Genomic DNA, 17723 nt, shown 5'->3' on the forward strand with positions numbered 1-17723 from the left:
CACTTCTCTTTTTCGAAGAAAATCATTTGAGAAGCCCCCTCTCGTGAGGGGAGGGAACTAATACATTTATTAAATACATACGTACTTACATACATGCACGCAGGACCCTTAACAGAAGTAAAAAAAGGATAGGATAGGGAAAGGATGACGAAAAAAAAGAAAACAAAAAGTAACAAAAGAAAAAAAAAGAGAAAAAAAATATAAAGAAAGAGAACCCACGAAGGTGTCAGGTTTCAGGACCCTTTTAAAGGAGAAAAATTGTGACAAGGCGAACATGCTGCTCTAGTACGGAATGGACCACCAGAGGCGAATCGATATATAACGGCTCCTCGAACCTCGAACGTGCCACGAGACACGACTTTTGGTGTACTCGATCTATATGTATACATATACGGGAACAATACTAGCGTTGTTCTTTTATTCGATCTCTGTCAAAGCAACGAAAAAGATTAATAAATAAAAAAAAAATAAAAAATAATAAAATAAAATATAATAAAATAAAATAGAAAAAAAGAAAAGAAAGTAGTACTTGACCGTGTACAAAGAAGTATCGATTTTAAATAATTTTTTTATCACTCGCGACGAAAGACTATATATATATATACGAATGACGCTAATAAGGTGCTAACGAGCTTAGTGTGTCCAGTACGTGTGTGCATGCGTGCGAGCGAGCGAACGAGAGAGAGAGAGAGAGAGAGAGAGAGAGAAAGAGAGAGAGAGAGAGAAAGAAAGAGAGAAAGGGAGAGAGAAGAGATAGAAAAAGAGAGAGAGAGAGAAAGAGAAAGAAAGAGAGAAAGAGAGAGAGAGAAAGAGATAGAAAAAGAAAGAGAGAGAGAGAGAGAGAGAGAGATGAGCAAGCGCGCTCGCGCTCGCACGCGCGCCTCCAATGTGGGCAGGAGCGTGCGTCTGCGTCTCTGAGTGTAGTCGTGAGCTATAACGAATGCATTGTTGGTGGACATCGCGACAAAGGGCCCATTATAAGATGTATTAACATGTTCGGACGCATCACTGAGCGACTCGGTAATAATTTACCCTTGGCTTGCTCGGACCAATCCGAAACGGTGCTGCCCACGTGTCGTTAGTTACTACTTTTGCGGTATACGCTTTTACATATATACATACATACGTATAATCAAGTATAAGAGTGTACTCACTGGATTCGATTCGTGACCACGTTTGTCTAGTTTTCAGATTTAAAGTATTTTATTACGTCTTACATGTGTGGTATGGGTGCCTGTGTGTGTATATGCTATAGCACACGCTCTGTCGTTAGATGTTTTCTTTTCTCTTTTTTTTCTTTTTTTTTTTTTATTGTTATTTTTTTCTCACCTTTCTCTCAAGGTTACATCTCGGATAAAAGGTTGCTACTATTGTTTAACACACGATCGATCATGGCTATGTTTATCCTGATAAGTTAAATCGACCTAGCTCGCATCTCATCACGCTGATATATATACATACATTTTTTTTAAATCTTTGAAATTATTCTTTATATAAGATAGATATCTATATCAATTATTCATCAATAGGAAAGATAAACGATATCGAAAGATTTTCGTAAAATGGTAGAAAATAAAGAATATTAATTGTCGTATTTAAAATCGATTAATAAAACGCGTGCTTTTGTAACGAAGTTAAATATAGATGACTCAGTTTGTATAGGAAATGATGGTGTTATATGCCAGGTGCATGTAAAGAAATGATCTAATACTTCATGTTTGAGCGATCATTAACGTCCTTGGCAGGAGGACGAATGATACTTTAATTTCAAGAGTTAATGCAAAAATAATCATTCGAACGTGCTGGTAGAATGATTAATAACGCGTGTAATTTTTCACTTCTACGTCGCATACTAATTTATGTCAGCACTCGTATTCACAAAGAAAAAGAGAAAGAGAAAGAAAGAATGAGAGAGAGAAAGAGAAAGAGACATGAGAAAGAGAACGCGATCACGAAGAATACTATCTCCAGGCAAAACCTTCGCAACGTTGTTTGAGATTTATGCAAAAATGGCCTTCGCACTTTTTCTATAGCTCTCTTTTTCTCTCTCTTTCTCTCTCTCTGTCTCTCTCTTTCTCTCTCTCTCTCTCTCTCTCTCTCTCTCTCTCTATCTATCTATCTATCTCTATCTCTCACTCTTTCTCTGTCTCTCTCATAGACTTTTATAGATTTCTTTGCCAAGGATTGAAAATGAAGAGAAAGAGAGAGAGAGAGAGAGAGAGGAGATGTGATTTTCTGTAAATTAAATCGATGATGAAGATCTATAAATATGGCTGAGCTCATCGCAAACGAGAAGCAAAAGTTATCTGCATTCTTCTGCGCTCTTGTTCGAAAAGGATTGAGAAATCGGATCGAATGATCTAGCATATTCGAAAAGATCGTACGATATTTTTCATTCTCAATTAATTAATAAATTAATTATTTCATTCAAATAAAAATAATGTTTGAAAAATATTCGAATCGTATATTATCCATATCTTACCTATTATCTAAGAAAAAAAAAGAAAAGAAGGAAAGGAAAAAAATTCTAATGGTCCTACTCAAAAACGTATTAACCAGTTAACGAGATTGTTGATAACGTAAAAAGAAAAACGAGCTGTTTCGTCGTACCGTAGTTGTCGTGTGGTTGCGAAGCTAATCGTTAAACGCGTGGATTAACGTAGTAGATCGCGTGTAACTAAGCGGCACGCCAAGACGTTAGAAAGAAAAATCTCGAGTCACGCCACCAGACGGTCGCCTTTCCATTGGCTCGTTTAGTTAACGAGCCGAAGGAACAGCGCGAACTCGAAGGGTCTGAGTTTGACGACGGTGACTAAACGTAAAACGTTGGCACGATCTCTCTTCGAGACGAGAGTGTAGACTTGTCTTTTATGAAATTTCATGGTCGACGCGTGAAATTCAATCTGAGATGAACTACGCTTATCGCATCGTTCAGAAATTTTGATTCTCGTTTGGGAAGACATCGAGACGCCAGAAAAATCACAAGGCTTCGTCAGGTGGCCGTCGTCATCCAATCCATGCTTCCATCCGATAAATTTATAGGGACCGAAAGCTTTACCGAGAGAGTTGCCAAGATAATTTTGATCGGCTGTACTAAAATTAAACGTGGCTTTTGCTTCTCCTCGTCGTCGTCTTCTTCTTCGTCGTTGTCGTCGTCGTGGCAAAAGTCACGATTCACGAAATCGTCGACTGTCGGAAGCACGTGCAGACTCTTTCCGCTTCTTTCAGCTGGCGTTGGCCCCGGGAATAGTGCCAGGAAATCTTCTTGGATCTTTCGAGAGTATGAAAGGGAAAGAGAGAGAGAGAGAGAGAGAGATTTTCTGTCTATCTCTGGCGTACTTTCTTTCCTTATTCACATCGTTGATTCTTCCCTAGTTCAGTACGAAACCGCGACGTTTACCTTTGTCAATTTTCTTCATCTCAGACTATATAAAAGAGAAAGAGAGAAAGAGAGAAAGAGAGAAAGAGAGAAAGAGAGAGAGAAAGGGAGAGAGAGAGAGAGAGAGAGAGAGAGAGATAGTAGTGTTTCTACTATCTAGACAGTCTGTCTCTTACTTGGAATTGCTTTAAAGTCATCGCAGCTGCGTTGAATACCGCTGTTCGAAATGAATTTTCATCTTCTCTCTCTCTCTCTCTCTCTCTCTTTCATTATCTTTATCGTTCTCTTTTTCCTCGTCTTAATTACTTCAGTCGAAGGAATGTAACTGTTTAAAAAAAAATAGATTTTATTTCTCATGCAAAGAAAAGAAACGACTTTCCATAAATTGTTTTATTTTAACTTTTGATTATCAAAATTACCAATCGATCATTTAAACTAGTTTGTTTCTACCTGAATGGAACTATTCGACCTAGTTTTCCGACCCATAACATTCTCGTTTTCGAAAGATGTAGACATATACAAATCAATTAGGTGAAGGTTTTTCTACATTTCTCTCTTTGTCGCTTTCTTAAATGTAAATTTCCTTTGATATCCGATTCTCATAACGCGATGATTGTTATTACAAGCATGCATCGTTCCAATCTGTTTTATTTTAAACAGCAAAAGTGTGTCCTTCAGGTGGAACAATCTGTTGTTCCACTTTCAATTGTAATCGATTCAAATTTCCGACAAAGAAATCAACTTTTTTCCTGAAACATTATTTACACAGAAACGATATTGTATATTATTCAAGGTACGATAATGCAATTATCGTTTTTATCTTTTTTTTATTTCCACTAACTGGAATTCTGTCGAATCTACCGCGTTTTTCATTTTTTCTTTCTTTTTTTTAAATCTTATTTCAAATGTCTCCGTTCATTTTCGTTTCAAAGTCACTTTCGTTACAGCTCACACACTGCGATATATTAAATAACGAAACATATGGTCGGCATAAGCCGAGTTTAAGATGGCACGTAGTAGAGGCTTCTACAAATCGACAATTATTAGTCATTCTTCGAGTTCTATCGAAAATATGGCGCCGACATTTCGAACCCCTGTCCATCGTCACGTTTCCCTTTCGCTACTTTCGAAATGCAATAGACGTTGTTGTCAGGAAATTAGAACGATCGATCGTTTTGAAGATTTGATAATATCTCTAATTTTTGGTTTATCTTTTAACGATTATGATATTTCCAAATATCTTAGGTATATTTTGGACGGAGGAAACTTGTGATTTCTAAAAAATTGTGAAAAAAACGAATCCATTAACCTAATTCTTGTGACATTAAATCAAAGCAACGTCGCTGTTGCCGACGGTAACGTTTTATTTTCGAATCGTTTCCAAACCCAAACGTTCTCTCGATTTTGAAGAAAGGAAAAAAAGAAAAAACAACACTGCAAGAGTTTTATATATACGTCAAAGTAAATATTTCTTCATCGTTACACACAATATATAACCAATTAAAAACAATTGATCCAATCAAAACATAACACTACTTTCTTGATAACTATAAACACTTAACATCGCTCTAATCTGCAAGAAACATTATTATATTTTCCCGTAAACCGGTTGAAATCAATTAACTTCGAATATTATTTCTACGTTATCGTCATTATAATAATTCCATTTTGTTAAACTAAAGCGCACACATACACAAGTCGTTGGTGGGACGAGATATTTTTTCGAAAGAAAAAGAAAGAAAGAAAAAGAAAATAAAAAAAAAGGAAGATTAAAATGAAGAATTCATCGGGAATCCTTCCGCGAGTTCTACTCGCGGGTATGGCCTCACTTGAGAAATAAATTAATCGTACCTTCCTGCACGAAGGTGCGTGTACAGTATGCCTTAAGCTGATTAAGCCATTCTCGTAGCTCCGAGAGAGACTCTTCCATCCCCTTTTTGATCCTTCGCGAATAATTTTCCTGTCTGTTTCTCTCTCTCTCTCTCTCTTTCTCTCTCTTTCTTTCTTTGCTGTAACACTCTTTCCCCGTTTCGACCGCGTTCTTGCGCCCCATGACAAAGTAATCTCGGCGAGATAAATTATTCGTTTGGAGCGCGGCGAAAATGCAAATTCGAGCCGGTGGGCGATGGCGGCGATTTATTCGCGAGCGTCCGGATACTTTGCCGGCGTTTAAGGCGGCTCAATCTTTCTTCTCGCGGCATCTTTCTCTCTCATATATATATATATATATATATATATATATATATATACAGATATATATATATATATATATATATACAGATATATATATGTATATATACAGATATATATATATATATATGTATATGTATCTCCTTCTTTCTCTCTTTCTCTCCCTCGCGTTAATTTATGCAGCTGCATTACGCGTTATTTTGCGGTGACATAGCGTCGAGTCTACGCATCGTTCTCCGTTATTCTTCTTATTCTTATTCTTATTTTTCTTTACTGCAAGCGCATGGAAATTCATCATTGAGAGAAAAAGATCGTCAACCTTTTTGTTGGCTTTATCTGAAAGATGCGGCCGAGTAAATATGCCCTTACGGTCGATGTAATCTTTTCGCGTTCGTTGATCTTTCCATTGGGGGATAGATAGTTATGAAGTTGGGGATGACTTTTGTCATCAAGTTTTTCCTTTCTTAAGGAATTATTTTTCCTTAAACTTTTAATGGATGTTTACTTACTCAAGTAGAATACGTTATCATAATTCCTACATGTTTATATATACACGATTGTATTTAAGTAAGTACATACGAAAGTGAGAAATAGAGAAAGAGAGAATTATGATTCTTAAGACGAGTAAACGAGAAACAAGCATATCTACTCGAAATCGTTAACGAAATCTAGGCGTGAAAATATTTAACTTCCAATAGTTTCGCTTGAAAGATTCACCGTTTGACGTCAGAAGGAGTTATCGAGAAGAGAGCAAACGATAGCTTAGTATGTCCATTTTTTTCTGTCCGACGTATTTGACATGTCTTGATCTTGAAAACAAAAAAAGAAATAAAAACAAAATCGAGGTATATCGTTCATAAAACTAAAAGAGAGAAAAAATCAATGAATTATCTGCCGATGAGAGGTGAAATTAAAAGAGGATCAATTAGATATACGTGAGCGATTCATCCGTTCGTTTTTCAGAAGAATGTTGGATAAATCCAATCTGAAAATACACGCTCTCTTGCATCTGGAAGCTTAGTCGAGGGTCTGCGTGCCTTTTCAAACGTAGTCGAGATCGTAGGCCAATGGTGGCTCGTCTTCGTTGATTAGATAGGATCCTTGAACGTCAATTCTTATCGTTTACTAGTCTTACATTTAGATTTTTTTTTATCATGTTTTTTTTTGTCTCAACTTCCACTATCTCTCTTTCTCTTTTCTTTTTCTCTATTTTACAATTAATTTTTTCTTTTCTTTCTTTTTTTGCTAACTTTAGATGATGCAGTTAAATAAATCTCCAATATATGGAATATATAGGTACTTCAAGAGATTACACGAATAAATCGAACTTTTATTATTTTCTTCGATAATCCTCTATCATTAATATTTCTAATTCTTAAATCCTTGCTTAGGATGATGAAAGAGAGAGAGAGAGAGAGAGAGAGAGAGAGAGAGAAAGAGAGAAAGAGAGAGAAATAAACTAAGAGAAACGACACGTTTCGTCTCGCGTGCAACTTCTACGGAGCAACGAAGGGGGTTTATTTCGAGCGGTGACATTGGAGTGGTCGCGAAAAAGAGGAGAAATAAAAATGAAAAAGAAAAAGAAGCGAAAAGCATCATGGAGCTTAAATATACTGAGAAGGACGGTTCTCTAACGCAGTCGAACTGGTACGAAACTGAGAGGAAGGATAAGAAAGAGAAACAGAGATAGAAGGAAGAAAAAGTTGAAAAAAGACCGGTGTGGTGAGAAGGAGGTAAGGGAAACCTACTAAATTTGTCCTAATGAATTGCTTAGTCTCGTCGAGCTAATGGGAGAACTATCTTTCCAAAAAGATATGAAATTTTACGATCTTTTATATTTTCTATCTACCTACCTACCTACATACCTGTCTATCTATCTATCTATCCATCTATCTATCTATCTATTTATTTATCTAACTATCTTTAATGTATACAAATTCAGAAAGCTTTTCCTTTAAGAATATAAAAATTCTATAGAATATTGTGATAGATTTGTTCGGTCTTATCTTCTCTTGTCGTTAATGCTTCTCACCTATAAAACAGAAACGCGAAATAGACGGGGCATAAGTAGCGGAGCGTTGGTGATTTAGTCACGCGTCATGAAACGCATTTTCTTCGTGTTGGCGAGCGAGGACGCTATTTACGAGCGGTTAACCCTTTGTGTCACGCTTTCCTCGCGAACAGATCGTTAGATTACTTGTCTTTTTTCTTTTTTTCTTTTTTTCTTTTTTTCTTTTTTAATTAATGATACTGTAGATTTCATGACTTAAAAAAAAGAAAAGGAAAGATCTAATACTTTACCCCTCCTTCTCTCTCTCTCTCTCTCTCTCTCTCTCTCTCTCTCTCTCTCTCTCTCTCTCTCTTCCTCTCTTTGTTTTTCTGTCTTTCTTTTTAATCCTCATTATATTTTGTCATCGTTATTCCGCTCGTGTCACCACCGAAAGCTGCCGCTTGTAATGTCAATTGAAAGGATACCATATGGTCCATTGTTCAAAATTTACAAGAAAGAGTTGCCGTCATCGTCGGCGCCACCGTTCCAATGATTAGAAATCGGTCGTTTTTCTTTTTTTTTTTCTTTTTTTATCTCTTAGTCTTCATCGATTTTTCATCAGACAACCAAACAAACAAAGAGAGAGAGAGAGAAAGAGAAAGAGAGAGATCCTGATGAGTTTAAACTCAGTATATAGGAGTGGCCTTCGGTCTCCCCCGTGTTAGAGAAAAATGTAAAGAAGGATAAAAGGAAAGACCGAAAGAAACAGTAAAACGGCCCAACCCAAACAGGATAACCCTTTATCAAGGTCCAAATACAATTGAATGGAATAATAGCAGGAGCGTGAAAGGACTTATTTACGTAAACTGATTTCGAATAATTTCGACGTCAGGAGGATAGGTTATAGGCGCCTCTTGAATAGATAGACGAAGGAAAAACATCGTACAAGGTAAAATCGGCTTCCTAGTCTCGGAAATATTCGGAGCAACGCTTCAAATAGTTTTCGAGGCCTTTGTCTTCAACTTGTTTGTCTTCCCGAAATAAATCCTGATAAGTTATATCATTCTTGGTAAAATCGAACATGGTTGCATATATCTCTCTCCCTCTCTCTCTTTCCCGTTTCGATCAAAGCAGGAAAGAGATAGAGTTTATAGTTACCCAGTGGACTGTCGTCTTCGCGGTAAAATCGGTACCTTCTCGTGATCTTCTTAAGTATCTCACAGGCAAACATCGTTTCTTCTCTTCGACGATCCAAAACTCCTCGCTAGAATTTCGCAAAAGCGAAGTAACAGTCGTCGTGGTGGAGCCGCTAAGGAGACACACCCTCGGGATTCCGATCTTACGAAGATTTCTCCGGCTTCGGCCTTCTACGGACTTGGAGCTTGGCCAAAGCGCACGACAGTGCGTTTCTATCCGAAAATGTAAAGGGTCTTCGACTCCTAGCTTCCAAGAATCGTGGATATTTCATCGCCGTGAAAACGAGAGTGTAGCTTATTGTCTTATCCTTTTCCCAAACCAACGTGTCTCAGAGTCGCGTAATTTGAAAACACTGTCACTTTTAGTCTGGGAAATACTCTGTGATGTTCGAAGACACGTTTCGAAGTAGATGTTCTTGGAAAATTATGAAAACTCTTCTGACTTTGAAAGCGAATCCAACGTTTTACAAGGATCTCTTTTAAGGGATTTCGAGGGATTAGATAGAGACAAGAGTATATGGGATTTTGCGAAGAAAATAATGATCGATTAAACTTGTACATGCTTTATTAGATAAGTAAAAATACTTACTGCGGATGAGTAAGTCACTTGAGATACCATCGCAAATAAGATCGCATTGATCGAATCGACGAACGATTTCTCGCTCGATTCGTGTTTCTCTTCTGATGTAAATTGTTAGTCGAACCCATCTAAAGCTTTGGTCTCGTGCCAAAAATGGCCGAAGCGAGGCGTACCTATCACGTATATACACGTGACACGTGTGTACGTAGATACGTATATGTATATATATGTATGTATTATGTTCGTGTCGACGAACCAAAGGGTCCTTGACACATCTGTTGGGGGTTAGCCAAGTTCACAACTCGTGGGAGTAAAGCACACCTGGATAAACCCCGAACTAACTCCCGTTTCGTTTAGTCGACACCACTTCTCTCTCTCTCTCTCTTTTTCACTCTCTCTTACTCCAGTAATTGCGCCGACTGCACAAAGGCCACACGACTTCGAACACAAAACATACGCTTTCCGGGAAGAGCAGCCTCTTTGTCTCGACCACCCTGTAGGTAGCCTACAATTAGTCTCACGAATGAAGAGAAACAAGTAAACGGTTTCGGTAGGTACTTACGTTCTTTCGACTCGATCTTATTAACGTTTTCGACTCGTCTTATTATCATATTTCAGTTCGAACGTCATGTTCACTTTAATCTATTCGATAATTGAATTCGCGCAACAATTATTTTATCGTTAAGCAATAATAAAAGATTTCTTTATTATCATATATCAGGTATATCACAATACAATTATACGATGTAAGAACAAGGATGACGAATGAAAAAGTTTTAGATAATAATAAAAAAAGATCATCATCTGTATTAAAGAAAAAGAAAAAAAAAAGAAAAATAAAGAAAAGAATTTTTAAAAAACTAAGAACAGTAGTACATAAATTAAATTTAAATTAAATATTCTTGGGAAGGATGATATCTGAGGGATATGATATGGGAATAATAGAAGAGCAAACTATCTATGAAAGATTAACTAAAAAAAGATGAATAAAAACAATGAGAAAAAGTTAAATTCAGGCTCATATGCGAAGAGGATTCGTTCGCGATGTAAGACGCTGCTGTATACGCTCAGATACAGGGCATGCACCCGTGAAACGCATCAGTTTTCCCTCTCTCTCTGCCGTCTCTATGTTGCATCCTTCCCTTAGCTTCGAGCGCATACGTATGTCAAGATATATCGTTTCTCCCACCACTCGACATTTATACGTATACACAGACATAACGACATAGAGCTCGAAGTACCACCACTACTAACTGTGTCCATTCTTTCTCTCTCTCTCTCTCTCTCTCTCTCTCTCTGTATTTTTCTCTTTCTATCTCTTCTCCCCCCCAAGGCAAGCAACCCCACCACTTCAGCACGCGCTTCCTCAGTGTGCGGTTCCTTCGTGGCCCCAAGCTTCTTTCTATACAAGCTGTTTGCTCCTACGACCGCTAGTCGAGTGGCAACCGGTGAAGGAGTAAGTCGTTGTGTGATGCAAGAGATCGCACGATTCGCTCTGTCTCTTTCCACGTATGATAGTATATACGTACGTATTCGAGAGTGAGCGCGTTTGAGAGAACGTGTCGCGTTGTGTTCTCTCGCGATTCCTCTTTTCCGTTTCTATTTTATTGCTTCTTTTCTTCTTCATCTATTTTTTTATTTACTTATATTTTTTTTGTTATTGAATTTTTTATCTTCCTTATTCACGATCATACTTTCAGTGAGATCGGAATCAGTGAAAGAATTGGAATGATACATATGTATGTAATACAGTTTATCGTATTTATATTTCTGTTTCTACGAAAATCGAGAAAAGATAATTACGAGAAGTAAACAATTTATCATGCTGATTCGTTATAATAATTTTATATACATCTAGTGTTTTGTATTAATTTCGTGGTTAAAAAAAAAACAAAAAAGAAAGAAAACAAAACAACAAAAACAAAAATAAATGAAGGAAATTTTGCGATAATCATAAGAATATCGGTGCAGTGTGGAAAACGCGATTTAATATTCGCGAATCAATGACGTTTACCCAGCCGATAATAATCGCTGGCAATCAACGAAGTCCACGCTTTCCACGAGGATAAACGAGATCGCGTGGGCACGAGTTTCGAACGCCGACGACGATGATGACGACGATAATGACGATGATGATGATGGTGTGTGGAAGCCATGATCGACCAAGAGTTTTTCACGTTCGTTCGTAGTCTCTACACGAAGGGAAAGTGGAGGAAGTCTTTTGGTGTCCTCTGTTATTAGAAGGAGAAAGAGGGAGAAAAAGGGTGAGGGTGGGGGAAGGTGCAGGCTTAGGACCTCCAGAGGAGGAAAAAGGGACAACGTTACGGAAGGAAAAATATATAATATACAAACGTCGCCGCTAACGAATGTGTCGACAGTGTTGGAGCGGAAACATGAAAGGTAAATAGTCAAGTGCCGATAACGAAAAAAGAAAATGAACGATTTTTTATCGATACGTATGTAACTAAGTACTTTCGATACGTACATACGTATGTACGTAAGTACGTACATAAGTGAGAAACCCCTTGAGTATATTTCTCTTTTAATAAAATATAAATGGGAAAAGAAAAATCGTAAAAGATGAACGCCACTTATCATCGATCTCTCATTTCACCGGATGTGAACATAAAAAAGAAAAGAAAACAATAAGAGAAACGTGAATTTACCGTGAAAACGTATATCGATTCTTATCTACGTTCTTATCAATGTGTTTTTTTTTACCGAAATAAAGCTCGCTTGATAAGGTACGTTCGAGTGACGAATGAAAATTGAACGCTCACCTACGAATAATTCATTCGTTCTTGAATTAAATATCAATGAATCGTATAAGTTGTAAATATAGAAGAAGAAAAAAGGAAAAGAAGAGAAAGATAGAACGATTTTTTTCGATTTTTCCGGAAGTTTAATATCGATCCGAAAAAAGATACGTCTTTCTCTTCCTCTCCCTCTTTCTTTTTTACATGCAGTCATATATATATATATATATATATATATATATATATATATATATTATCCTTCTTTCATAATAACGATACGCACAGGTGGCAAGTTCGATGCTGTCACGACCGTTATGTAAAAGCTTTGCTTATATCGAAATTCACGATGCATGCTGTGATCAAGTCTTGGCACCGTCTTTCGCGCAAGTCTCTCTACCTATATACTTATATTTACATATATCTTCACACACACACACACATATATATATATATATATATGTACATATATATATATATGTACATATATATATATGTACATATATATATATATATATATATATATATGTACATATATATATATATGTACATATATATATATATATATATATATATATATATATATGTACATATATATCTCGTTCGTGTGAAAAATTTTGGGCGTATTCGCGTTAAAAGCAATCCTTCGCGGATTTATTGGCGGTACTGGGCACGGCTCGTAAAGATTCGCGGGGAATTGCACCAGCCGGAATTGTGCGTGCGTATTTGTGGTGCGTACATGTGTAAATAAGTACGACAGAGAGAAATCTCGATTAAAATCGTTCTACCTCTTGCACTCGGACTCGTAATGGATGACTTTATAACGGTCTCTCTTTCTCTCTCTATCTCTCTCTCTCTTTTTCTCTTTCTTTCTCTCTCTCTCTCTCTCTCTCTCTTTCTCTTTCTCTCTTTCTCTCTTTCTCTCTCTCTCTTTCTCTCTCTCTTTCTCTCTCTCTCTTTCTCTCTCTGTCTCATTCGTTCTTTCTTTCTTTTTTTAAAACGTAGTCCCGAGAAAGCTTCGTAATCGAATTACGTGCATTCTTCGCAAACAACGTTATTACATTGGATCGTTGTTTACGAATTGCCGTCCCGTGAAATATGATTTCTTTTTAGACGAAGGATATACGAGCAGTCGAGACGTTTCGCGTTACGTTTCTCTTTGTGCCCGAGCGAGCGATCATTGTTACGTCGAACGTAAGTTCGCGATCTTTATACCCCCTGAAATCGTTCGACCGGCGAACATTATACCCCCGTTAACTTTTTCGATACTCACTGCATGCATGCTTTATATACCTACATACATGAATATTCTACGAGCGTCGAGGAGAGTCATGACTCCATCGTTGCAATAACGATCAGCTGTTTCGAGGTAACTCCGTTTCTTCGTACGATAGTTATTACGAATGCGAGAATGAGAGAGAGAGGGAGAGAGAGAGAGAGAGAAAGAGAGAGATTATCTCCTATATTATAGAGATCGTTCGGGAGTAACTCGTAAAAACACTCGTAAAGAGACTAAACTCACGATTTTACAAGTCTGTGCGAGCACTTTCGAATCTGTTCTCATTGGGGAATCGAAAGCAAACATTGATCGTTTTGACTATTTGCGAATTAAACGTGATTTCTTTCACTTTTAACAATCTAGATTTGGTATTAAAGGAGAACAAAAAAAAAAAGAACAAAAAGAAAATAGAGAATCTAAGCCCAATGTCAGGCTTCGATTTTACATTGTAATGGCCAATTTGTCAATCGTTCGAAATAACATGATCTAGTTGGTAAGAGACAACATTGTTAGAAGAAAAAGATGGGTGAGGAGGGAGAGAAGGAGACAGAGGAGGTAGTAGCAATCAGATCGCGATTCGATCGCGATGCATCGTGCGAGATCGAGCGATCACGTGTGCTTGCACGCGAGCTTCCTCTCTCTCTCTCTCTCTCTCTCTCTCTCTCTCTCTCTCTCTCTCTCTCTCTCTCTCTCTCTCTCTCGATCTTCGAGGAAAGATTCTCGTTACTGCGAAAAACACTTGAGCCTTGATGATATTCGATCGATCGGATAGAATCACTGAGATAGTTTTATTAGAATCGATGTCAATCTCGATCGTATTCTCACCGTGTAAGAATTCTCAAATAGGAAATCGAAAAATTGATGAAATATCATTGAGGAAACGCGATATGATCTTTGGTTAAAATTATATCGTCGACGGTTGTTATATGAGACTTATTGGACTGTTATACCAACTGTTAATTTCAAATGCACACGATCATCTATTTATGTGAATAAAACTTATACGTGTACAGAACGGACGTATAAAATGTGTATATTTAATTTGACTCCTCTTCGTCGTCATCATCGTTGTCGTTGTCGACGGTTAGCCTGAGGTATAAGTGGAAAGTTAAAGTCCCCATAAACATGCCTGGCATGTAACGCAGCTGGTACATCGCAAAATCCGACCCAGATGTTGAAACTAGGAAATGAGGAATATGGCGAGAATGAAACGATGAATAACAGGGTTTACCCTAACCGCAGGGTAAAGCGAACAGCTGATCGCTCTTTGACGGCGTCCATCGTATAAATAAGAAGTAAATTATGGTCAGTTGGTCGACTTTGTATGAATAAAAGAAATGGGAATTTGCTTTTGTACGGTTCTCGAACAGTTCTATTCTTTATCATATTCCTGGTATATCTATCAATTCGTGACGATAGTCGATTAACGAGAACACGTTAAATTATTTCTTTGTCTCTGTCTTCACGTTCAGGGTATCTTCTCGCAAAATAGACATACAAGATCGTTCGATTGGCAAGATCGTGCGAGAAAATCGAACGTCCTGCCATCGTCCGCTTCGACTGAGGTTGGTGTTGCAGACTTATAAACGTACACCGGTTCTTATGGTAGTTGCACCGGTTTTAGAAAGAGATAGAGAGAACGTCATACAGTTTATGAGATGGATGGTTGGATGGACGGATGGATGGATGGATGAATGGATGGATGGTTAGTTGGATGGTTGGATGGATGGATGGATGGTTAGTTGGATGGTTGGATGGATGAATGAAAGGGTGGGTGTATGGGTGGAGAAAGAGAGAGAGAGAGAGAGAGAAAGAAAGAAAGAGTGATTCCCTGCTCAATGTAGTAAGATCATAATTCTCGTTAGCCCAACTATATCGACGTTTGCAAATATCACTATGAATAGTAGCTAATTGACCTAGTTGAACCCTACTCTCAATGCATGTGATATAAATAAAGTACGATTACATACGAGCATTTGATCGAGTGTATATCGTTTATTAAGAATCGATAGGAACACACGCACACGTTCTCTGACCGGACATTACGCGCGAAGTCACTTTGCGAGATAAAACACGATTCTTGGGATCGACGAACGGTCCAACGTATGTATATATACATGCACTGATAACGAGATAAGAAGCACTGATGGCGAGAACGATAGCATCGAGCGTGTAATTATTCCATGACTGCTTCTTGTTTGATTTCTCTTAATACTAACCCGTTTCATTCTTTTGATATATAAAACGATCTATAATGTTCGTTTTAATTTCTTTATACATCGATATAATTTAATTTCTTTATATATCGATATAAACAAATTGTATGATATATAATCTATACGTAATATTTTTCTTTAATTTTTCTATTAAGCTTTTACATTTTCATTCTTTTTCAATAATCTAGGTACTATTTCGATAGTTTTACAGAAGAGCAAAGCATGGCTTTGGAGATCAGAGACGATAATTGACTCGTTAGACGAGCTTGAGCGAGGAGGTAGACGATCTATCCGGTAGTAATTAGCACGTCCAGGAAGTGAGCTTAATCGAGGATTGTTAATTCCGATACATCAAAGTTACGATAAAAATTGTGATTTGTTAGAGAAGCTTTTCGTTATAATTACAATTAAATGTTTAAAAAGAAAGAAAGGGTGAGGAAGACGGAGAGGCAGAGAAAGATAGAAAGGGAAAGAAAGAGAGAGAAAGAGAGAGGGAGAGAGAGAAAGGAAGAGGGAGAGAGAGAGAAAGAAAGAGAGAAAGAGAGAAAGAAAGAATGTGCTTCGTTTGTCATGTATTAGCAGAATTATGCTTGGTTGAGTATGCATGCTCTCGAAAAAGGATCATTAGTTGTTATAAGAAAATGGACTCCATTTATCCTTTATCAAATTACATCGATAATCGCCATAAAGCGATTATTCTCATCGCGTGTGTAAACTTAAAACGTTAAAACGTATGTGTTACACTACGAACGATCGAATGTATTTTAATTAAGCCCGTTACGAGCTGTATCAAATAACAGAAATAGTTGATATCATATTTTTATTATAATAATTAATTCAGCAAATGATACACGATATAAATCTTCTATTTCTTTTTTATTTGCTTTTCAGTTTCTTTTCTTTTTCTTTTTTTCTTTTCTTTTTCTTTTTTCTTTTCTTTTTCTCTTTTTTTTTTTTATTTCTTTATCATACAAACCGACTAAACAAATTACGAGATTAATTCGCATCTTATTATCACGCGCACACAGCTAAATTATTGATCTTTCCTACAAGGTTGTTTAAATTTAATTAATAATGTAAATGGAATTATGAAACTTATGATATACCTAATGAAAGTTAACGAAATATTTAGTATCACTGATATGGTAGTTAGTAAATGATTAATTATCTACGTTATTTCTCGTTATGCAACGAAATAACAATAATAACAATAAGCAATGAGAGAACGTATGTATCTCGTAAATATGCGACAAGTTCGTAGAATCGTGCGTGAATCATTCTACTTTGATTCCCGATGTCGATCGATCCGGGATCCCGGACAGAGATCATGGATCTTACCAGATCTGGTTCAGGAGATCTAGGTCATCGTTGCGCAAGTCGTGACACAAACCGTCCGAACTTTTACTAACATCTGTAGAGACACATAGAGAAGAGCAACTTCTACGAAGAAAAATAAAAAATAAAAGAAGGAAACGAATTCTTCCCGAGCGATTCGTTTTAACTTCGTTTGCGTCATCAGCGCATAATATATGTGGATGGAGGAGGAGGGAAAAGGGAGGGATCTTTTTGTTTCTTCGACATCAATCCTCGAATTAGAACAAAAAATTAAAAAAAAATATTCGAGAAGATTTGCGCAATCGTTGAAATCATTCTTAAATTTTATATTTGTTTGTCCAAAGTCATAGTTTCTTTTTATCACATCGAATAAAAAGAAAATATTTCAATTAGTACGTACATTAGATATTTTATGCATTTGAAAAAAATATTTGATGAAAGGCAAAAAAAATAAAAGAAAAAAAAAGAAATAATTTTCGAACTGCAGTAACAAGCATCAACTTAATCAAAATATATTTCGTTCTTATTTTACAGACTATCAATTCCCGATCGATGTGACGGGAGTGGCGAAGGATCATCCCTTTCTTGAGGCGGACTCATTACAAAGTCTCTTTCGGCGTTTACATGCGCTCAATCGCTGCGCTAATATGAAATTGGACACGCATCACTCACATCATAGTACAAGCCACAGCAAAAGCGTAAGTATTGACTCTCTCTCTTTCTCTCTTTCTTTCTCTTTCTTTCTCTTTTATCTTACAATTAAAGAAAGATTTTTATCCTTTATCTCCGTGTCCTTTCAATGATA

General features: G+C 36.9%; 1 protein-coding gene across 4 annotated transcripts in view; it reads left to right on the forward strand.

Annotated features, from left to right (window-relative positions):
• cv-c (RhoGTPase activating protein) overlaps nucleotides 1-17723 on the forward strand; it is a 170698-nt gene that overhangs the window by 134461 nt on the left and 18514 nt on the right. For all 4 annotated transcript variants that reach the window (XM_035881077.2, XM_085657028.1, XM_035881076.2 and 1 more), the window contains one exon: nucleotides 17453-17616. In XM_035881077.2, the coding sequence (XP_035736970.2) occupies nucleotides 17453-17616 (164 nt within the window). The remainder of the gene's footprint in view (nucleotides 1-17452; nucleotides 17617-17723) is intronic.

Source organism: Vespa mandarinia, chromosome 5, assembly GCF_050613455.1.
Source record: "Vespa mandarinia isolate Hongniang chromosome 5, ASM5061345v1, whole genome shotgun sequence".
Classification (NCBI taxonomy): Eukaryota; Metazoa; Arthropoda; class Insecta; order Hymenoptera; family Vespidae; genus Vespa; species Vespa mandarinia.